Source organism: Lampetra fluviatilis, chromosome 14, assembly GCF_964198595.1.
Source record: "Lampetra fluviatilis chromosome 14, kcLamFluv1.1, whole genome shotgun sequence".
NCBI lineage: Eukaryota > Metazoa > Chordata > Hyperoartia > Petromyzontiformes > Petromyzontidae > Lampetra > Lampetra fluviatilis.
The window spans coordinates 10,575,046-10,600,033 of NC_136288.1; the positions used below are offsets into that span (position 1 = coordinate 10,575,046).

The window sequence follows — 24,988 nt, forward strand, 5'->3', positions numbered from 1 at the left end:
GGGTCACGATAAGTGAAGATGCCACGAACTTAAACAGCCCCTTGGCAGTTTAAATAGACCACTTGCTTTTATTTTAAGGAAATTAATATTGTACACACTATGGTCCCTGGGCATCATTTGCCATTAAACCATGACCATTGCCTTTACACCGGCACCTATTAAGCTAAACTATCATGAACATGGGACCTCCTTTGCCAGTACCAAAATATGATGATAGGTTTTCGCCCTTTTTTCTAGCAACAAAACAGGTGTTAAGATGTTAAAACACCAAACTGAAACCTTTTTACAAGGAATCATGTCTGCATTAACCACAATGCTTGTGGTCAGAATGCAAACAAAAAACATACTCTGATAATATATGCATTGTGTTTGAAACTGATTGGTCCACACCAGAGACAGATTTCTTTTGAGGTTAGTCTCAAACGGTGTTGGACCAGAGGAGGCCTTTTGAGACGAGGCTCAAAAGAAAGCTGTCTCTGGTGTGGACCAATCAGTTTCAAGGACAACGCATATATTATCAGAGTACGTTTTTTGTTTGCATTCTAACCACACGCATTGTGGTTAATGCAGACATGATTCCTCATAAAAGGTTTCAGTTTGGTTGTTTTAACATCTTCGCACCTGTTTTGTTGCCAGAAAAAAGGGGGAAAACCTATTATCATAAACTATCTTTATTTTACCAGGTAAGGTCCACTGAGCTATGCAGCTTATTTATCAGAAGCAACATGGCTAAATGATAGCTCAATAAAGTGCATTATTGTGTGGAAATTTCTAGAAGCCAAATAATAGCATAGCAGTGCTCCTACCCATCTCCCTCTCTCTGACACTGTCTTCCAACCCGTGCAGTGTTTGATGTTTGACATCCAGTCACATTGTGGTCATCATCGTCATCATTTCAAAATAATTTGCATAACCTCATGTGACATACCCATGTTGTCATGTAACACTGGCATAATATGCATTCATATTATGGATACGTTTTACATGAAACTGTTTTTTTTTCCTCTCAGACATCGTGAAGATATCATAGCCTAGAAAATATAACTATGAAGTGTTTATATTTTACAGGAATTATTGCAGATGACACCCTTGGAAAGGTACGCGTTCCATATCAATTTCCTGCAATTATCTTAAAAGATTACAACTTGCACAAACTGGCTCTTATTCTCAAAAAAAAAACAATTAACGAGATTTCTGATGCGCTGTTAAAGAAACAAGCAAAGTTGTTCGGGAAAAAAAAAATACTTGAAATATTCCGTCGCAATATGCGCACCGGATGCTGCTTGACAATATTGATTGCAGCCTCGACCCTCATTCTGTCCCCATGCGCTCGCACCGCCCAGCCACTTAAAGAGCTCTCTCTCTGGGGGGGGGGGGGTCAGGTGTCTGATAATGGCGAGAGGATGACAGCCGAGCAGCGGCCGAGGGTGGCACGGGCTCGCCTACCCCGCAGGCGAGGGCGAGTGCAGGACGAGGTTGGAGCAGACCTGCTCGCTGCCGAAGTGTTGCTCCTGCCGACGATCAAACAGCAGGGAGGTCTCGGGGCGTCCGACGCGCAAGCCGCCAACACGGGGTGAGGTCCGGGTTGGTGCCCGTGAGTTGCGCTTTCGGCGCGAAGTCCGACGTTTTACAGCCTCTCATCGCGTTGTTTGGGAGCTCCTCTCTGTGCGCTTACTCTCTGTCTGAAGTGATTTTCCCGATGAGGCTCGCAGCACGTTCAGCGAAATGTCGGATGTCATGGCAAACAACAACAACGACACGTGGTATAACTTCTTTGGTTCTTTCGGTAAAGTCACGTATAAAGATAAAATAATAAATTAAATAATAGCATACTACGACGTTTCGTGTTCTCTCTCTGTGTATCTTTGTGATATCTGTCTGCTTATATGTCTGTCTATAGTTTTCTGGTTAGATTTTTGTCGCTATTTCTTTTATACCTGATGATGACTGCTTGTGTTGCAATCGAAACGTCGTAGTATGCTATTATTTAATTTATTATTTTATCTTTATACGTGACTTTACCGAAAGAACCAAAGAATAATTCCTGCAGTCACGAAAGCTCCAAAATTAAGACGTGGTATAACACTTGGAATTGTATTTGATGTATATCCTCATCTGTTTATATATGAGTACTCGTCAACCGATTGCTTTGATTTTCGATTTAAAGCTTTCGTGACTGCAGGGATTCATCTTCTTGGTTCTTTCGGTGAAGTCACGTAGAAGGGAAATAATAAAATAAAAAAAATAACACATAATTGTATTTTATTATGTTATATTTTTATTATTATATTATTTCCCTTCTACGTGACTTTACCGCAAGAACCAAGAAGATGAACCGATTGTCTGTTTAATATGTAATTGTTCCATAGTATAGCTTTGTAGTTTGTGTGGTAGTTCATCTTGAGGAAATTTATCCATATAAATTGAATAATTCAAGAAAAATCTTACTTCTTATAGTTGCTATTCGATGCACGTATCATGAGTCAATTCCGTTTTAGGGAAGTTGAGAAATATTCTTGGCGAAGATAATATGCTACAGTGCTGATTTGTCTAAAATATTAAATTAAGGATAATTCTAGACATATTCCCACACAATGTACAAAGCTTCTTGAATAAATTCTGCTAAAGTAAATGGAGAAAAGGGGATTTAATGCAAACAAAGATTTAAAAAAATGCTAGGATACACACAAAGGAAAAAAGGAGGTGCTTGTTTGACATGTTCAATGGCTATACATGATAACAAAGGACAAATGAAATCCTTGCAACTGCTGAGACCCAAGCCTTTGTGTTCCCACCAAGATATCTGCATCAAAAGAAATGCGGATTAGCTTTCCAGTATAATGGAAATATACATAGTAAAAATAAGGCTCAAGGTTCAGCCCTGCGAATTGTTGCTCATCCCATTGCAAAGAGGCTATTTTGTCTACAGTTGCACGCTGTGCAGACGTCTTAGAAGTGGGAGGCACCCACACTTTGCCCCACCGTGTCCGATGTGCTGATTGACTAACTCTGGTTTACTGCGGCGTGAAAGACAGGTTGAAGGATTTGACCAACAAACAAAAAAGCCACCGTTTCAATTACTACACTCAGACGAAAACAATTCCCCCCCCCCCCACAAAAAATAAAAAACAATTTCAACACTTTTGCTCAAGATAAGCTTCACGTAGCGCATGAATTGGCTTGAGGGAAGCAATTACCACGTGGTCCCAACACCAAACCCCCCTTTGGGAGCCCTGACCGTGATTGACAGCTTTGACTCCGTCGCTTGCGTGAACGACGTAAAGCCGCGCATGTGCAGAGCTGCTTCGCCGAAGCTGGCGACGGAGCAGGCGAAGCGTGCCGGCTAGCGCTTGATTGGATTGGATTGGTGTTGTTATTGGTGTTAGTTTAAGGATCTGGCCCAGAGGTCGCAAACGGGTTTTGATTCCTTACCCGTACCCGGCCGCACCAGGGTCGCAAACGGGTATCGGGTACCTGATTGCGACCTCTGGGATGAAGCCATGTTGCAGGCGCGGGTGGGTTGATTCTAGGAACTTGAATTGTGAGAAGAGACAAGACGTTGGGAAATGAGTGACAAACGGTGACTCACCAGTGACTCACGGTCTACCCGTACCCGGCCGCACCAGGGTCGCAAACGGGTACCTGTACCCGGCCGAGTACGGGTAGCTGGGTATCGGGTAGGGTACGGGTATCGGGTACCCGGTTGCGACCTCTGATTCTGGCCCCCAACAAACAGCGACGGGCTGGGACTAAAAATTGCAGCAATCATTTGCAAACACACAGGGCCCAAATTCGCTGTGCGATCTCATTGGTACCATTTGGGATGGTCCAAAAAAACAAATGGGCCGGTGACGATGAATCTTTGGGGCTGCCGAAAGTGGGGACTTTAATGCCAACCGAGAGATTAAATAAGCAATGAAGCGTGCACTTCAGAGGTAATACAATATTTTTATTTTTTACTTTAATCACATTTTCAATTGCCCGGACTGCTGCCCCAGAGCCAGTCCGGGCCTGCCCACAACCATTCCAAGCGACACGGATAGCGACAAACCACGTACATAGCCGATGCTTTGACATCGGCAGTCTACCAAGGGTGGCACAGTCGGGTTTTTACAATCGGGTTTAATTGTCTTTTTATATTAAACCCGATCATCTGAGATTGGGAGAAATCCGGTTTAATTGGTTCTAATTGCAGAACCGCACTTCTCAACGATGGGCTTCATCCATTCCAAGCTAAGGAACTCACTGGCGCCCACGATTGTGTAGGAGAAGCTCGTGTTCATCAAGACCAACCTGCCCGCCGCATTCTACGACTACCCCGTGCCCGACGCCCCCCCGAGTACGATAGCAGCACCGACAGGGAAGCAGCCTAAGCCTTGGATCAGAGTTTCGTATTCATTAAACCAGGTTTTAATTCCCCGAAATCGGGTTTAATTGTATTAAATAAAAAAAACCCGATGCCTGCCGCTGGAAAAATCTGTTTTTTTTCCACCCATGCTATCTACGTGGTTGGATACGTACGGCTCGATAGAAGTTCAGCACACATACATACAAATGGGTATCCATCAAATTGAATAAATTTGTCAACTTCTGGTAGATTAATTTTTTAAAGAGGGAGTGGGGGTCGGTCTAACGTCGTTCCCTTCTCATTGCAGGAATAAAACATCTTTCGGTAAAGTCACGTAGAATGGAAAAGAAAATAAAGAACCAAGAAGATGAATCCCTGCAGTCACGAAATCTTTAAATCGGAACAAAACATCGTTACTCTTTGGTTCTTTCGGCAAAGTCACATCAGGTGGGAAAGCACCTGATGACGGACGCTTGTGTTGCGCCCGAAACGTCGTGATTTATTTTCTACCTACGTGACTTGACCGAAAGAACCAAAGAGTATGGATTCCTGCAGTCACGAAAGCTTCTAATTAAGATGAAACATCGTTAGTTCGTCCGTCCGTCCGTTTGTCCGTCCGCTTGTTGTCTGGAAGTCGTTATCGACCTTCAGTGATTCCTGTGGCAGATTGCATTCCCTGGTCTCATGCTCTTGGCTTTCCTCCTTCAATCTTACCCCTTTTTCCCCAGGTAAGCTTCTCTACTCCATCATCCAGTCACTGTCTAGCTTCAGAGTCACCTAAAGCTCATTTCCATTCAATTATTCCTGGCATGACCAATTTCTCCAGGTTCTCTGTGACTCTTCTAGTTACGTGCACAAACAGTTACTGAAATTGATTACATTTCATACGCACTCTGGGTTTCCTACTTGCCGTACCAGTTTGCGTTCAGGTTTCCTCTCCTTTCAGTCCAAGAACTCCCAAGCAAATGCCTCCAGGAGCACAATTCAAATAATTCGTATTTTTACAATTCTCTTTTAATAAGTGACCAGGGTCTCACTAGCCTGCGTATTCCGCGTGAAGCCTTTGACCAAATCACCCATGACGTTGCCCAATCTCATGAGATCTGGGAAGCTAAGCAGGTGTTAATCTGGATAGCGCCTGGGTAGTGCTTTGATGACCCATCTCCCTGCATGAAACAGGCGTTGTCGGCTGCTGTGGGGACTTATTGTCAACAGAGAACAGTGCAGCAAATTAAATTTTTCGCCAAGCTAAAATGACCAGAGTGGTGAAGTATGGTCAAATCAATCCCCAAACAACAGGCCCTCATCCAGTAGTGGCTAGAGAAAGATCTGAATGTGATACATTTCACAATCAGTAATAAGCAGCTCGCATATACATTCGCAGTATGTTAGCTTCTAGTGTTGCAGCAGTAGCAGCAATTCATATCAATGCTGTTTTATGTGCGTGTGTGTGCGAAAGGAGAAAGAACAGCGAGTTAAGTGCGTGTGTTGGAGTGGGATGAATTGTGGCATTGTAGGGCCATAAGAGATGGTGACGGTGAAAATTCCTTTATCCAGCAGTAGATAGACAATGGCTGAACAATGACGACGAGGCACATTAATTAAATTAATATATAAACGCACAGCACGTTTATGCACAGGAAAAACAATTGCGTAAGTAATCGTGGGAAGAAATTCCTCTGAATCATGCATAAATCATTGTATGCTATTTAAAGAAGAAATGCACTTCTTCGTTGTGAATATTTCTCATATCAAATGAATACATTTTATAATTTCTGTATAAATAATTACATAACCTACTTTAAGAACATTTTACTGTACAGTATTTGCTAAATTATAGATTCAATAAGTATTTTTTTAGGTTGCATACATGCTGTTCTTAATATTTCGTCCCGTAACTATTTTACCTCTTTTTTATTCCTGCTTTCTTAGATTGATTAAAATTTGTACTGTATTCTGTGTTGCAAATGTCAATGTTAAACAAACCCTTGTTTTAATTTTTGTATCATTATTATCAACGAACAGTGTGCCTACAAAGCAGTGAAGTTCTTGCTGTCACGTAAGCGTGTTGGCAGCTTCTCAGAAATGTGTTTTGTAGGGGCAATTTGCTTTGCCACTGCTTCACCCACCGAACAGACATTTTTTTTGCGCATTCTTGTGTAGCCTTGCAAACATTGTCTACGTAACACTTAACCAGATGCTACAATCGTTTGGAATATTAATGTACATCACTGGCATAGGCTGTCCACGAGGTTTTAGTCCGGCCATGTAAAACCCCCACCAAAGAAAAAGAAAAAATTAACCCGTAAAAACAAAGTTTTTCACTCTAAATCCTTTATATGCGTGGCGGCTAGAGTCCTCTCGTCCTCTGGCTTGAGATGGCTGCCACCTATGGGTCAGATGATTGCTTGCCACCATTAAGCAATTGGCAATTACATATAAAAAAAAATTCCTAAAAAGTGTAAAAATTTTTCAAAACATTTTTCACGAAAATTAATTGTCACGCACAACGAGTCTGTGTGCAAAATGTCAGCTCGATTGGATCACGGGAAGTGGGTTAAAAAACGACCGAAAGATTTGCACGGTCGTAAGCGCGCAAGCAACCAAGCAAGTGAACTTAATATAAAGGATTTAAAAATAATGATGTACAATCCTTTGTTGAACTACTGCTGGATGAAGGCATCTCACTGCCGTGTCAGGCATGGGAGTTGTTTGACCATACTTCACCAAGCTCGTCGGTGCCAGTTGTGGTGAGGCAGGGAAGTCACCAGTTCAGATATCACTGAAATTTGGCCTGGCCAGGGGTTGAACTCATGTTATCAAGCTCGTGCTCATGTAATGCTGGGCAATGTCGCTCCAAAACAGGTGCTGGATGTGTGACTGTTTACCCTTTTTAGTCGGCACGAAGCATTTACGACCTTGATCGCACAAAAGCAAAAAAATCCTCAACAACAAAAACATAACAGGAATCCCAGCATGCTTTGCATGTTAAGATTAGATCCTATGAAGTGTTTATTCAGTGGGTGGATTTACACTTCTTTTATTCCCAAAGGATGGATGAAAGCCTCTTTAATCTAAAATAGTTTTTAATCTACACCCCAACTTTAGCATTATCAGATGCTAAAACCTTCCCCCCCCCCATTTAACTTTTATATCACACACATGATGTACCGAAATGAGCGTCAGAGGTGAACACTGACGGCATTTGGTTTAAAAAAACAAAACATCACATTTTCCATTTCAAACTGTACATTAATTACAGCCGTAAAAAGAAGCTCTCTGTTACTAATATGGGCTCTTAAAAATGTTAGGTTTCCATTACCCCAAAAAGGCTCTAACACTGCCACATTGGCTGCAAAATGTTTGCCCTTAACATGGATCTCAAGGATCATTCATCAGGCCCCCGCTGTGCAGTGGACCTGTGCTGATGTCGGCATGATGAACGGCAAGGGATCGTTATATTCTTAGTTCTTTCGGTAAAGTCACGTAGGTAAAAAAATGAAATTAAAATTAATACAAAATAAAAACAATAAAACCACGACGTTTCGGAGGCAACACAAGCTTCCGTCTTCAGGTGAAACTGTCACAGCAAAAAATCTGTATCAAGTGGAGAGGAAGTCCCAATTGGTCAACAGAAGCACTCATTCCCATGTACGGCGATGATTACCAGCAGCTAAGGCACGTGACCCAAATGATGATGCATACCATATTCTTAGGTTTTTTCGGTAAAGTCACGTAGGTAAAACATCAAAATTAATGAAAATAAAATAAAACAAAAACAAAAATCACGACGTTTCGGAGGCAAAACGTCGTGATTTTTGTTTTTGTTTTATTTTATTTTCATTAATTTTGATGTTTTACCTACGTGACTTTACCGAAAAAACCTAAGAATATGATTCCTTGCAGTCACGAAAGCTTCAAATCTAGATGATGCATACCGTTGTGAATTGAATCCAGTGCACTGAACTTGCATAATATATATACCCCCTCATCAGCGCATTATAATTGTGTACGGTTGTCCTTTGGAAACCGCTGTGAGGTGTGCAGAAAATGTCGAGTGGTTACCGCGTGAAGTTTCAACAATGCCCTCTTCATAATCAGCGTTTTTGGGTTTAGATCGCGTTATTTATAAATGTGTCGTAACCCTCCACCACCCGACACGGCCAATCAGTAAAAAAGTGTCACGTTGACAAAAGACAAATAGTGCACTGCTTTAGCCCACCGGTGTGTTGAAGCGTGAAACCACAACATTAAAATTTTTTTGAGTACGACGTTTCGCTCGTAATTGCATCCAGCATCATCGGGCAATTCGCCAGAATGGTGAGGCTCTGCTCTGTCTCTCTATGAATAATATTGGTCGCGAAAGCCTACGTGTTACAATGCCCTCTTGTTTAGGAGTGTAACGATGTGACCATAAATATCGATTCTCAAGATCAAGATGGTCAACATCTGAGTGAGTTCTTCTTCTTGAATCCCTGCAGTCACGAAAGCTTTAAATCGAAAAATGAGTGAGTTCTTTTTCAAATAGGCAACGGGGCGATGCTCATAATCTCCTCGTTACCACCCTGGGCTCGTTGTAGGACATTCCACATTTCTGTGTCGAGGACGGGTCTGTTAATATGGACAATCCCGCACAATGAGGTACTCATTTAATTGACCCCAGAGGGATGATGAGCCAAGTCAAGCCTCCCCCCCGAGGTATAAGTTTGAACTCGCAACCTTTTTGCGAACCAACTACACTTTACTGTATGCATGAAGCTGAAGGCACGCATGTGTTCGCGAGTTAAAGAGCCGATGTTGTTAACTTCTCACGAGGTTGCACACCGTGAACATTCACCACAGTGCGAAACAAAATAATGAAATCGAATGGCGACGGAATTTCGCACAGTCACACCGCACCACTCCCGTTATTAAGCCTCCGTGTCAGGCCAAGGTTCGCGATGTGAATACAACTTGGAGGTGTTACTGTTGCACGCGAAAGGATTATGGTAGTTGTGATGCCCGGTGCATAATTTGCTTTTTAAGCCTCAAGTCTAAAACGACAACATTCGGTGGTATTCGCAGTCTGCTATAATTTCACAACATCAACAACAAAAATCAAGTCATTTACATGCAACGTTGTCGGGGGGTTTACGTAAATGTCTCTATTTAATCTTGACTTAAAGCTTTCGTGACTGCAGCAATTCATATTCTGTGGGTCTTTCGGTAAAGTCACGTAGATAGTCTTAATTTGGAGCTTTCGTGACTGCAGGAATTATTCTTTGGTTCTTTCGGTTAAGTCACGTCTAAAAATAAAATAATAAATTAAAATAATAGGACGTTTCGATTGCAACACAAGCAATCATCATCAGGCATAAAAGAAATAGCAATAAAAATCTAACTAGAAAACTATAGACAGACATATGTGTCCTTTCACGTAGATAGGTTCAAAGAAAATAACAAAAAACGACGACGTTTCGATCGCAACGCAAGCGATCGTCATCAGGAGGAAAGACGCTGGCTTGTGTTGTGATCGAAACGTCGTAGTTTTTGGTTATTTTCTTTGAACCATCTACGTGACTTTACCGAAAGACCCAAATAATACGGATATCTCTTTTGATTTGAAGCTTCCGTGACTCAGAACTCCATACTCGTTGGTTCTTTCGGTAAAGTCACAGAGACGACGTTTCGGGTGCAACACAAGCGTCCTTCATCAGGTGCTTTCCCACCTGATGTGACTTTACCGAAAGAACCAAAGAGTAACGATGTTTTATTCCTGCAATGAGAAGGGAACGACGTTTCACCGACCCCCCCCTCCCTCCTTAAAAAATGAATCTACCAGAAGTTGACACATTTCTATTCTTAGGTTTTTTCGGTAAAGTCACGTAGGTAAATATTTAAAATAAAAATTTATAAAAGTAAAATAAAAAATATTTTTATTTTACTTTTATTCATTTTAATTTTCTACCTACGTGACTTTACCGAAAAAAACTAAGAATAAAAGTCAAATAATTTTTTTTTTACTTTTATTTATTTTAATTTTTAACCAACGTGACTTTACCGAAAAAACCTAAGAATATGAATCCTTGCAGTCACGAAAGCTTCAAATCTAGAATTGACAAATTTATTCAATTTGATGGATACCTATTTGTATGTATGTGTGCTGAACTTCTATCAAGCCGTTACGTATCCAACCACGTAGATAGCATGGGTGGAAAAAACTGATTTTTCCAGCGGCAGGCATCACGTTTTTTTATTTAATACAATTAAACCATATTTCGGTTAATTAAAACCTGGTTTAATGAATACGAAACTCTGATCCAAGGCTTAGGCTGCTTGCTCGTCGGTGCTGCTATCGTACTCGGGGCCGTCGGGCACGGGGTAGTCGTAGAATGCGGCGGGCAGGTTGGTCTTGATGAACACGAGCTTCTCCACAATCGTGGGCACTGCCAGTGAGTTCCTCAGCTTGGAATGGACGAAGCCCATCGTTGAGAAGTTGGCGAAGTGCGGTTCTGCAATTATAACCAATCAAACCGGATTTCTCCCAATCTCAGATGATCGGGTTGAAGATAAAAAGACAATTAAACCCGATTGTAAAAAACCCGACTGTGCCACCCTTGGTAGATCATCGGCTATGTACGTGGTTTGTCGCTATCCGTGTCGCTTGGAATGGTTGTGGGCAGGCCCAGACTGGCTCTAGGGCAGCAGTCCGGGCAATTGCAAATGTGATTAAAGTAAAAATAAGAATATTGTATTACCTCTGATGTGCATGCTTCATTGCTCATTTACTCTCTCAGTTGGCATTAAAGTAGTTTGTTTTCTTGCTGTGGTTGTCCCACCTGATGACGATTGCTTTTTGTGTTGCGATCGAAACGGCGTGATCTATTATTATTTCTACCTACGTGACTTTACCGAAAGAACCAAAAAATATCGATATCTATATTTAAATTTCGATTTAAAGCTTTCGTGACTGCAGGGATTCATCTTCTTGGTTCTTTCGGTAAAGTCACGTAGAAGGGAAATAATACAATAATAAAAATAAAACATAATAAAATAATTCTCACGACGTTTCGGCCACAACGCAAGCAGCCGTCCTCAGGTGAAGAACAGGTCTGTCGGAAAGACAGCGTGTGCATGAAACACCACGAGGCTTGGAAGCGTATATATTAAAGCTGGGTTGGAGGGGGAAGAGCGCCTTGACAAAGGAATTTGCATATCAAGAAGAAATTAGCATATCTATATTTAGTTAATTTTTCTCTCTCCTTTCTTTCCGCCACGTGCTTCCGATGAACACAGGCAGCGGAGAGCGAACACGTGGGCTGAGCGCGAGCAACACAAACTGCGTCTGGCGGCCATGTTGACCCCTCCCCGCGGCCACCGCACGCGGCGAGACGGGGCCCCTCACGACGACGACGATGACGACGATGATGACGTGGAGGAGGTGACCGAGCACCTGGACGAGGCGGTGGAGTTGCTCGGTACGAACATTTGAACCTCGTGGGCGGGTAAGGGGCCGTCCGTAAATGACGTCACGCGATTTTAGATGATTTTTGTCACAAAAAGTCAGACCCCCCCTCAAATATGACGTCACAAAGCTCCCCCTCCATCCCAGCTTAAATAGACGCTCCAAGCCTGGGGTGTGTCATTCAGACGCTGTCTTTCCGACAGACCTGTTCTTCACCTGAGGACGGCTGCTTGCGTTGTGGCTGAAACGTCGTGAGAATTATTTTATTATGTTTTATTTTTATTATTTTATTATTTCCCTTCTACGTGAATTTACCGAAAGAACCAAGAAGTTGCTTCAAATCGCTTTAAACTATTGTCACTGTAGTGCGTATTTAATGTGGCGCTGCACTCTGATGTTGTAAGAGAAAACATTTATTAAAAAGTCTATTTAATTACGTAGAACGTGTTGTCTATATTTATTTAAAGTTGCGCATTTTGATGCGACGTCACATTTCTCACCTCCCCCCCTCGTCACACATCGTCACAAATGTCTGAATTCTTCCATTACTCGTACGGTACATTTCATTAAAGCGTGTTAAATGTTTTTTTAAATATTACTTATTTTTAGTCTGTTGATGGTCGGCGATGTGGCAATCGACTCATCTCGACGAGTTGTACACGATGCACCATTACGGTGTGTACGAGCGTTCAGGGTTTCAGCGCAATCGTCCTCGCTGCGTTTCGACATCGTGGAGTAGCACCACCGATTTCGGATTGATTGGCACCCCAGTCGCGAAGAGTAAAGTACACCCCTAGCAAAAAATTGTGTCCCAGAAATTATGTCCCAGAAATTAAATATTTTGAATTATTTCGTACCCCGGGGTACCGCCACAAAGAACATTTTTGCGAGCCACCCTAAACCAACCCAGTTTCCGTGCCTGGGTGGGTGGGGGGGGGGTTGGGGGTAAGGGGGGGTTTTGCGAGACGTTAACTCACGAGTTTGGCAACCAAAGCCATGAGAAGAGACGTATTTTTTTCTAATTTGGTGATAAAATAAAGTCAAGAGCCGCGACGCACTCCGACTAACGATCTGCTCGGAACAAGGAAATCGAGCAAAAGCACCACGAGGTGCAGGGGTTGTGAAGAAGATCGGCACGCATCAAAGAACACGAATTGTAATGCGCAGAACAGCACAGGCCGCCTTTGCAAAGCCACTGGTGGAAGATAAAAAAAAACTCCCTGGCCAACCTAGCCACTGCCCCATGTTGTGTCAATTGTAGGGAGAGGGGTGTTTGACCATATTCTTAGGTTTTTTTTTCCGGTAAAGTCACGTAGGTAAAAAATTAAAATTAATAAAAGAAAAAAAAAGGGGGAAAATAAATAAATAAATATTAAAAATCACGACGTTTCGGAGGCAACACAAGCTTCTGTCTTCAGGTGGAACTGTCACAGCACGATAGCTGTATCAAGTGAGAGAAATTCCAAGAACACAGTATTTGTATATATACTGGTTTAGGGTGACCATACTTCACCAAAGCTGCTTCGTGCGGCCTGGTGCAAAGCTGCCTCCCTTGCACCCAATTGTTTTACGTATCGTATGTGAGCGTTTGCAGTATATCAGACGTTGGTCAAGAATCAAACTTAGCCAGTTCGTAGCCACGACACGACGGCCGCTTGCAATTCCAAATCAAATTAAAATCACGAATAAATCATGAATAATACGAAGAAAGCAATTGATTGCATATCTATTTTCTTTGAATCTCGATGGCATATCACACGACTACATCTCTGCTTTTGTCTACGTTTCTTTAATCTTACTATCTCTTGTATATATATATATTTTTCATTTCATCTCACTATTGAAGTCGGTCCCACATTTTTTTTTTGCTGAGAGCTTCCATACGGGCCCAACAGCACCACCGGACAAAACTCAACAAAGCAATGCAGAAAACGTGTTCTGGCTAGGTGGGGTGAGATCTGAGGACTATGTAAATCATTGATTAAGCCAGTGCTGACTGTATAGTTGTGAGTAATTCGGCATAGAGAAAACGTTTGGGAAAAATAAAAAAAATATATCCATGTTTTTGCCGGAGGAAACCACCTGTCAAATTCTTCAGCGGTAAATATATTGGCATTAAGATTTGTGTTTCAGGGCACTTCAGTAACTTATATCAGCAAGCCCCTGCAAGTAAAGCGGTGATGGGTGTGTGACATCCAACGTACCGCAGTGTAGGGTGACAGTTAACATGATTGATTTGCGATCTTATCCCTCAAGCAACCATAAACGCTTCTCTACATCAGAGTCATCATTGGCCACGGTCAATCCTCTGCTGGATGAAGGCTTTCCTAAGGTGCCACCACCTCTCATCGTCACCTCGCAATGCTACAATGCATCCCGCAAGTTAACTGATTTAATCAGTCGGTCTCCTCGGTGGACGTCTTGTCCGATACAATTCGTTCCTTAGCTGCTACTCTTATTATTTTTGACCACCGTCTATTGTCCCTTCAACCGACCATTGCATTTGGTAAATAGTTTTAATTATGTGGTTAACTTGCATACGCTCTCGAATCCATGTGCTCCTCTTTCTCTCTCTAAATATGGGGTGCCAAGGTGGAGTGATGTTAACTACCTCGCTTGGTATACAGGAGGTTGTAGGTTCGATCCCGACCCTGACGCCTGCTGCTGTATATTTGGAGCTTGCGTGTTCTCTCCGTGCTCACGTGGATATTTTCCTCTCTCACATTTAGAAACATGCGTTTTAGAGTATTTGGCTGCTATATATTTCTACGTGACGATAAGCCTTTTCGTTGAGCTATCATTTGTGCAGATCGCTTCTGAAAAAGAACCATAGGGCTCAGTGGGCCTTGCCTGGTAAATTCAACAATAGAGTTCAAGCATTAATCGATCTGTGCTTTTTTTGTGAAATTTTCAGTTTTGTTAAATATTTTGCGTTCATGATCATGTCGAATAACCATATGTCCTAGCAGGTAGTTTGCTCTGATTGAAAATTGTTCTTGAAGCACATTGCTGTGATTGTATTATCAAGTTCAGCTGTTCAAAAATAACCCTAACATGCTCTTATCCACCGTTCCAGGTACACAAACTGTTTTCCCGTTTTGTCTCTTGATACATATCCCCAATCCGTGTAGGCACGTGCTTGTATGTGACCTTTATTTTGCTGTTTTTTTTAAATGCTTCCCTACACACCTAAAAAAGAAAAAGATAATGCTCCCAGACCATATGGAATATTTCTAGATATCGTCAATGAAGTGGCACCTGCTGTTGGAACAAGATACAGTGAGCCTATTCACTGAATGTTTTGCTTGGAAATGCATTGAGAGGCAGAACAAGTTGGAGAAATATTTTGACTGTTGAGAAAAGTAAAGTTGATTTAGGCCGGACACTGCTAGAAGGAACGATGGCCGGTGGTCAAGACTGAGAATGGAATTGCAGCCAATAGGTGGATAGATTGTGGCTACTGATGATGAAGATTGTTTCAAACGCCTTTTAAAAATGTAAGATTTAAAAAAATGCCATTATATCCATTGTCAATGAATGGCAAAATTTCAAACTACATATCCTTCTTGCAACTATCGTCTGTAAGCCACGTGGCGTTTATTTTGTATCTGGAGAGTTACATGTGCCCGTGTGTTTATGTTGCTTTTTATGGAAAGTCTTAAAACGTGAAATACAAGCGTCTAACCTCGATTTATTCCCACACCAGACAAAGGAGAGTATTTCGTCAGCTTTTGCCCACGTGTTTCTGCCCGTCATTATCAAGCCCCTTCAGTGTTAAAAGTTGCACGACCTTTAAGAAACGTAACCGCAAGAAAATACATTTTCACACGAAAAATGTCCAACAGTTTTACGGCAAAATGATGCCAGAAATACACCACACTCACATTTTCAATGTTAAGGATTTCAATTGACTTCTTTTAAGATTGATTTAAATGCTTAGTAACAAAGTGAGCAAAATGTATCAATTGTGCACTCGTGTGTGTGTGTGTGCGGCGCGATGAACCCAGCGACCTGACATCACAACCACTAGGTCGACTCAGCCTCAAATTAGTCCGGTGTGTTAACAAACATAATCCCTAGGAAGGCAAAGGCGGCCGGGCATGGTTGCCATCCACCTATTCCATCGTGCCGTGTTTTCTTAAGTGATCACGTGCCCAAACCGCCTGTTGGAGTGGTGGCGCAGTGGTTGACTGACTGTGCCACGAACTCAGTCAACTGAGTTTCATTCCTGGCCCACAGCGAAGATCGGTGGCGATTGATCTTAGAATCGATTCTGGGGGGCGGGGGGGGGCACCCATCCCTAAGTCCACTCAGCCTCAATAAACGTGCGGTGCAGTAATGTAAACGTCAGCACTGGGGAGACAAAGGTGGTCGGGTGTTGTATGAGTCACACCCTACCCCCTCGTGTGTGCTGTCTCTTACCCCTTCTCTGGTATATCAAAGCCCTGAGCCATTGGAAGCTTTTCAACAAGTGTCCCTCACCAACAACAATAACAGATCATTTGAGGGTGGAGGATACACAGCTGCTACTACGCGCACAAAGTGTAAAACACATCCGTGGAGCATTTCATAGCTTTGACAATAACACATTGTAAAATTCTGTATTTGAAGATTCAGTTTTCATACAAAATCCATTTGCAGTATAAAGCATTACAACGTTGAATTCACGGTTGCTTATACGTAAACACATACAATATATATCCACACCATCGCACACATTATGTATTTCCCAAGCAGCCATTATTAATATAGACGGCGGAAGACGCACATTAATACAGCCTTTGGGAGTAATGTTAGGAGGTGTGCTTATATGCGACATTGTTTTGTATCAGAAATTGACCTTTGCATTCTCCCCACCAGTGCACTATAAGCATGTGTTGCTTATATCAGAACTGAGCTTAAAAAAGCTATGCTTATATCTGGCGGCTACAGTATATTATGTATTTAAAAGTGCCCATCGACGTTCGAAAGATAAGTAGGCGCTACACTGGACGAGCAATTCTAAAGGTCCGAAATCACGCTGGGCCCTGTCCAGTCGTGAATATAAATCGGTGCATCACAGTAAGTGGGTTGGCAGGCCGCATGTGGTGGGATAAAGTGCTGCTATTCCCGCTGTCTTCTAAGATGTCCGGCCAGCGTGGAAGGGTAGGCCAAAAACACCACCTGGAGTGGATCTCTAGAGCTCCCTCTGGCGGAGGCCCAGCCAGGTGTGGCATAGCAAGAAATTGCAGCGCTGCGCCTTGACCTTTGCTACCTACACGATGCCACTTATTTGACTCGTATATACACATTTGAGGGCCTGTCTGTTACGATTGATATCCTGCATTGTCGTGGTGTGGCCTTGGATTCTTGTTGTTATTGTTGTTTTGCTGCATTGCCCAAGCTTGCATTTGTTGTTGACAGATCGGCAGGAATTCACGTACGAGTGAAATGTGTACTTGTATACTTCAAATCAAGATTCTATACTTTATATTTGTTTAGTGATATGGTTGACTTGCTTACATTTTCTCTCTCAATCTTGCCCCTTACTGGACATCTGTTCAAAAGAGCTTTGAAGCCCATCGGATTCCTCCAGTCTGAATAAAGACTATGATTCTGACAAGAAAGCGTTCACTGGCACGCATTTACAGTCTACAAGCAGATTTTGTGAAATCTCTCCTCTGCAATTCACCTCTTTGGCAGAGGATGAGGAGGATCTGAGAAGGGAAGGAGTTTTTGCTCCACGGAGGTCAGGCTTCAGAATCAGCAGGGGTCGCATGCCTTGCTCAGCGGAACCACAAGCCAAGGTCAGACTCAACATCTGCTCGCATTGTGCCAGGTATAGTATGCATCTGTGCGTGTGCAAACTCACTCGGCGTTTACACCATTGGAACCTCATTTGCCAGTAAAAAAGATAATAATGGGTTTTTTAAATCCTTTATTAATTTCACTTGCTTGCTTGCGACCGTGCAAATCTTTCGGTCGTTTTTTAACCCACTTCCCGTGATCCAATCGAGCTGACATTTTGCACACAGACTCGTTGTGCGTGACAATTTATGTTCGTGAAAATTTTTTCCAAAATTTTACACTTTTTAGGAATTTTTTTTAAATATTTAATTACCAATTGCTTAATGGTGGCAGGCAATCATCTGACCCATAGGTGGCAGCCATCTCAAGCCAGAGGACGAGAGGACTCTAGCCGCCACGCATATAAAGGATTTATAGTGAAAAACTTAGTTTTTACGGGTTTATTTTTTTACCCTTCCCAGCTTAAATAGACGCTCCAAGCCCAGGACGTGTCATTCAGACTCTGTCTTCTCGACAGACCTGTTCTTCACCTGAGGACGGCTGCTTGCGTTGTTGCCGAAACGTCGTGAGAATTATTTTATCATGTTTTATTTTTATTATTTTATTATTTCCATTCTACGTGACTTTACCGAAAGAACCAAGAAGATGAATCCCTGCAGTCACGAAAGCTTTAAATCGAAACTATTTTGTATTGTTTGTGTGTGTGTGTATGTGTCTTTGTATGTGTGTGTATATGTGTGTGTATGTGTGTGTATGTGTGTGTATATGTGTGTGTATGTGTGTATGTATGTGTGTGTATATGTGTGTATGTATGTGTGTGTGTATGTGTGTGTATGTGTGTGTATGTGTGTGTATGTGTGTATGTATGTGTGTGTATATGTGTGTGTGTATGTGTGTGTGTATGTGTGTGTGTATGTGTGTGTATGTGTGTGTGTATGTGTGTGTATGTGTGTATGTATGTGTGTGTATATGTGTGTGTGTATGTATGTGTGTGTATATGTGTGTGTGTGTATGTGTGTGTATGTTTGTGTGTGTATGTGTGTTTATGTGTGTGTATGTATGTGTGTGCGGTGATTTTTTTTCTGACTTCTTGCCAGGTCCTCCTAGCAAAATAGGCTTTTAAATCTCAAGGGAGTTTTTTTTTACCTAGTTAAATAAAGGTGAAATAAAATTAATTTTTTTACGTTTAATTTTGAAGCCAACTTGTTTAAATGTTTACATGGTTGGCAGGATGTGCATTACTTGAATGTGTTGCTTTTCACGTGTTTTAATTAAAATGGTAATATAATACGAGATCACCATTTTAAAAGTACGTTGCATTTTCTTAACGTCAAAAAAATTACTGTTAAAAAGCAATATCCTCTCCTTTTGACACGCTAAATATCAAAATGCTACAATAAAAGCCTCCGAAGAAGCTTTTTTATTTTAAAAGTACCCACGCTCGGATGCATGTTTTGCATCTATTTTCAGTCAACGTTGTCATTTTGGGGCAAATAAAATAACTTTAAGAAGATTACTCGAAACACCAAAATTGCATTAGAGACCTTTGATGAAGGCTTAACCGTGTAACCTCACAGCAGTCGCGTGAATTTGCAGAAAGCGAAATGTAATGCGGAATGTCATGAATCCAATTGCATTTCTGGGTCAATTCCCACATGGATTCACGGATATGTTTGCTTGCTTCTTTGACGTTATTCTCCATCGATAATTCAGCAACGTTTATAAATTAGTGATTGTATCCAGGTCACATTGGTAATTCCTTACTTTATTTATTTTTTCACTAAACCGCAGTGTCAAAACCACTGGGAATTATATTTGCATAAGTTAGAAAATGTTTTGAATTCTTACATGCTTGGCTATTTTCACATCTTGATGTGACGAGCTGCATTCGAGTAGTGTAAACACGTTACGCATATATAGTCGACAACAAAACTAAATGTACATTTATATTCTTGGTTCTTTCGGTAAAGTCACGTATTTTATTATTTCCCTTCTACGTGACTTCACCGAAAAAACCAAGAATATGAATCCCTGCAGTCACGAAAGCTTTATATCGAAATTTTAATGTAAATTTGTTTTCGTAAATTTCAATCAAGCAAAGGCGCAAACCTGCAATTGCTTGTTCACTCCACTGTTGGCAGAAGGGCCTCCACTCGACTGAGCTCTAGACAGCTCCCTATAGAGGGTATTTCGCCTCCTCTCACACACTGGCCAGACTTCTTGAAAGAGGCGGGAGTAACCCACACTTGACCCCACTACACGCAACCTTCCGATGGACTAACTGGTGTATCCATTTCGATTTAAAGCTTTCGTGACTGCAGGGATTCATATTCTTGGTTTTTTTTGGTAAAATCACGTAGAAGGGAAATAATAAAAATAAAAATACAATTATCACGACGTTTCGATTGCAACACAAGCAGTCGTCATCAGGTGTGAAAACCACAGCAATACTTATTTTCCAAATTTTTCAATTTTTTGTTCAAATTTTTTTGCTGAAAGAACCAAGAATATGGTGTATCCATCTTCATGGTGTTTCCATTTTTACTGCTGGGTGGACGGAGGCAGTAGGGCTGGGCGGTTTAAGAAACCTGCCGCATTATGTTAACTTCCTCACCGGGTGATCGAATCGAGTTTAGTGTACTAACCATGACCCTATGGCAGCATCCCTCATCTAACCGCATGGGTAACCTGAAAGTTATCTTCATGGCAGAGTTTAGCAGAGATGAAAATGGATACACGTTACACAATGGGGCTTGGCAAGAGCTGATGAGGTCTACATTAACAAGCATCGTGTGGCTGAGTGAACACTTGAGGGGAAAATGGAAACTATGTTGGTAAAGAACATGCATGGAAAATAAAATGTAGAGTGAATTGTTTAGAATGATTACCCACAAATACCACGCACTGTCATAAAACTAGGAAGACATTTAATCTTGAAGAGATTCATGCGTATTTATCTTCCTACCATCCGGTTTAAACCAAACGTGTTTTCAACCAACCAGTTAATTTCAATTTGCAGTCAAAATGTGGACGTTCATTCTCGGTTATTTTTAACGTAATGTGCCCATTTATCTTAGTGGACTCCTGATGTATCAAATGATTGCAGTTTATTTTGTTTACAAAAGAGCTGGCAACCATAGATATAACATGCATGGGCATCTTAGTCCATTAATAGTGAAAAAGAGTATACACTCTACACTGAGAATGACAGCAATAAATAAGAGCCCATAAAACCCCAGCATTGCTCTACCTTATATAGAGCTGAGATTCATAATGGCGATAAGAATGCCATGATGAAAAATAAAAGCAATGGATGGAACATCTTCATACATTTTAAGACAAATTGTGGATAACGTTTATTAATAACATTTCAGTGTTGTTATTTTAAATATGTATTTAAACCTAATAGCATGAGTAAAGCAACACTGATCAATTTCGTTAACTGTAAAATGTTTCCATTTTAAAATGCTTTTATACAATTTGGATGGCCCTACTACAGCGATTGTTATATACAGGTAGTCGATATTCATTTTAAATATTACTGTGCACTCAATACTCATGTACAAAAGCACTATCAAATTTCAAATTGGGTTTTCACGGATTACGGCTGCAAAAACTGACGTGTTACATTACCATACTTGCTTGCGAGTTTAAAGAGTGCAGTGATACGTTGCAGCAATTGTATGGATGTGCATATTTGAAAATCATAGCTTGGATATGTATTTTACATTATGGTCCTGTTCTGTCTTCGGAATATATATTTTGCGGTCAGGCTACAGGGAGTGGATGACCTAAGAGAAGACGCAGAAACCTCTATTCCAGGTCCTGCTTCGTTCATAGAAAGTAAGTTGCATCATACGCAGAATTACAAGACGGTTGATTGCCAGAGACAGGAAACAAAGTTGCTTAACCAAATGTCATACAACATCAATAATAGAGATGTTTTGGGTTAGATCGCGTAAATATATAAATCTGTCGTTAAACCCGCCACCACCCGACACAGCCAACTAGTAAGGGTTGTCACGTAAACAGAATGTGACCAATTCGGCACTAGTACAGCACACCGCTGTGTTGGAGAGTAAATCCGAAATATTTACAATTTGAGTTCGACGTTTCACCAGTGATGACAACTAGCATGATGCTGGATGCAATTACCAGCGAAACGTCGTACTCAAATTGTAAATGTTGTGGTTCCACGCTTCAACACACCGGTGGGCTAAAGCAGTGAACTATTTGTCTTTTGTCAACGTGACACTTTTTTTACTGATTGGCCGTGTCGGGTGGTGGAGGGTTACGACACATTTATAAATAACGCGATCTAAACCCAAAAATCGTTGATTATGAATAGCATCATCAGGTGACAGCCAGGTTTGTGGAGAAATCTCCCTGTTTTGTTCTTAAATAGAGGTATAAATGTGATGTCGTCACCTGTGAACGAAACGAATCGATACTACTGATATTGGACCGTCTTCATAGCACGTAAAATGTATGTGCTGTGAAGAAGGGCCCGGAATGTCGCCTATTATTATATTATTCTTTTGAGAAAGTCTTTTTAACAAAAGTGTAGATTTTTTTTGCGTGCTAATTGTGCTTGTTGTACCCCCGCAAGTGCAGCATCAACAAAAACGTTGTATTATCTATTTAAAAAAAGAAATTAGGATTTTATGAAACGACAACTTATGCCCATAACAACGCCTTAGGTGATAGAATAACAGGAGGCGGACAGTCTATATAAGATGGGGGGGGGGGGTATTTATAGTATAGTATTTAAAAAAACAAAATATGTGTGAGTCTGTGCATATTTAGATTTTTCTAGTGAAAGCGTTTATCACCAACTGCTCATATTGTAGTGCGTTGTGTGGGTGATAAACACCGTTGAATAAACACTGTAAATATTGTTCCTGCCAAACCACACAATGGAAAGTGTTATACGTAACAATTGTTCATTTCAATCATCTGAGATGTATAGTGTAGTGTTGATAGGACTGTGTGTCCCCCCCATATCACACTATATTTGCTCTTTCCAAGTAAAAAAAAAGTCAGCAATCAATCAGCCTTGGCACAGATTTCACATCCAGCTTCCATATTATATTCAGATTATCTAGGCCCCTGAGAGATGTGTGGATGAAACTATATGGACAATGATGTTTTTAAACCGTTATACCCTATACTCTTTGGTTCTTCCGGTAAAGTCACGTAGGTAGAAAAAATAATAGCTCACGACGTTTCGATCACAACAACAAGCGACCGACTTCAGGTGAGAGAATCAGACTGCTGTGGACGATGCATTATATACCCTATATATTCCAATGCCTCTATTTCACGGTGGTTTATTTTATTTTATTGAGGACTTGAAGCAATATGGCATCCTCCGCTGAACACATGCAAGTTGTGTGAAATAGCCTCATTTGCATTTGAAGTCTCAGCAAGATTTACATTCATACTCTTTGAATCCTTGCAGTCACGAAAGCTTCAAATCTAAAATTAAGATTTAAATTGGCATAAAAAAAACTGTCACGGGCAAGTGAGTTGTCACAGGGCTCCAGATGCTTTGAGTTAAAAAAATCCCCGATTTTAATGGGTACCAGTGCATGAGTGGGGTGGAATGAATGTTTGAAAAAGTGAGATATTTTGGTAAGGGCACCATTCTGGAAAACTTTGAACTGCTTTGTTACAGAATCCGTCTCACTTGAGCTTGTGAAGGGCACTCTTAAAGATACAGAAACACGGCATCCAACGAGCAGCACACAGGTACTTGATGACAATTTATTTCAGAATGTTTGGTCTTACATTATAGGCTTTTTTATGTTACCCAACATCTGTTTTGCAATAATTAAAATCCAAAACGTTGTTTATCACCTAGTCTGCCTGCTGGAAATTACACAGTTTTATTGATTACCTATTTTCCCAGCTGTTCAGCACAGCATTTCAACTGCGAAATGCCATCGGTGTGCGATTAAAGTATTTTTTTTATTCATGTCTGCCTTAAAATAAACATTGTTTTTACATTCTACAGTTAATCTCATGTTTCCATTTGCCATGATTTCACTGGTGGCAAAGAACCGGACTTGTTTGCTTTCTTTATTATTTGATTGACTACATTTGATATATATATAGATGTCCCATATAATCCCATGGTGTGGCCGTGCATGACTAATTATCATCAGGCTGTTTGACCACAGGCGTATGAGTGTTGCAGTACAGTACAGACAGATCATCTTCCACAGCCACGTTTTAAGTTGCCTGACTGGATGTACTGAATTAATTGGCAACCAGATTTTAACATGAACATTTTCATCATTTTAGGTGCGTCATTTCGGCGTTACAACTGACACTTGTAAATGCTACAATAACTATGACAAGTCAATTAGAATTGGAAATGTAAACATAATAACGTTGAAGTATGAAATACGGATGACTGTGACATTTAATCGTAATAAATAATAAAGCTACTTGGAGTGATCTTTACAGGACTAACAGTTGCTCGAATAGTAGAATTATAAAAGCTCCTGTTTACATTAAATGCATCCAGGGATTCCAGGCAGACTTCTGCGTGGCGAGATGTTAACTACCTCGCCTGGCATACAGGAGGTCGTGGGTTCGATCCCAACTCCTGACGCCTGCTGCTGTATATTTGGAGTTTGTACAGTATGTTCTCCCTGTGTTCGCATGGATTTTTCTCCGGGCCCTCCGGTTTTTCCTCCGCATTTAGAAATATGCGTTTAGAGTATTTGGCTGCTATACATTTCCACATGATAAGCCACTTAATCAGGTTATCATTTGTGGTCAATTCGCTTCTGAAAAAGAGCGATGGAACTCTGGTAAAATAAAAATAATTGTAATAAAAATAATAAAATGAGATGTCAGATACCCCGCATGACGAAGCTCTGCAAGGTGGTTGTCTGCTCCCGGGGACATCATTTCCAGGGAATTAATTTGTTCGTGGCATGCCAAGCATTGAGAAAATATGTTCCAGTTTGTGAAACACAACAGCAATTACATTTATCTTCTTGGTTCTTTCGGTAAAGTCACGTAGAATGGAAATAATAAAATAATACAAATAAAACATAATAAAATAATTCTCACGATGTTTCGGCCACAACGCAAGCAGCCGTCCTCAGGTGGAGAACAGGTCTGTCGAGAACACAGAATTCAGACTCTGTCTTCTCGACAGACCTGTTCTCCACCTGAGGACGGCTGCTTGCGTTGTGGCCGAAACGTCGTGAGAATTATTTTATTATGTTTTATTTTTATTATTTTATTATTTCCATTCTACGTGACTTTACCGAAAGAACCAAGAAGATGAATCCCTGCAGTCACGAAAGCTTTAATTAGCAATAACATTAGTTTTCGTCTGGTTCATTTTAATTGGGAAGCTTAAAAATTCGGAAAAGTGTATTTGTTAAAAA

General features: G+C 41.1%; 1 protein-coding gene across 3 annotated transcripts in view; it reads left to right on the forward strand.

The window, feature by feature from the left end:
- Positions 1-24,988, forward strand: part of LOC144935748 (uncharacterized protein C8orf34-like) — a 41,515-nt gene that overhangs the window by 11,164 nt on the left and 5,363 nt on the right. For all 3 annotated transcript variants that reach the window (XM_078862492.1, XM_078862490.1, XM_078862491.1), the window contains exons 5-10: positions 1,069-1,097; positions 1,383-1,573; positions 11,624-11,805; positions 17,475-17,610; positions 21,352-21,422; positions 23,257-23,330. In XM_078862492.1, the coding sequence (XP_078718618.1) occupies positions 1,069-1,097; positions 1,383-1,573; positions 11,624-11,805; positions 17,475-17,610; positions 21,352-21,422; positions 23,257-23,330 (683 nt within the window). The remainder of the gene's footprint in view (positions 1-1,068; positions 1,098-1,382; positions 1,574-11,623; positions 11,806-17,474; positions 17,611-21,351; positions 21,423-23,256; positions 23,331-24,988) is intronic.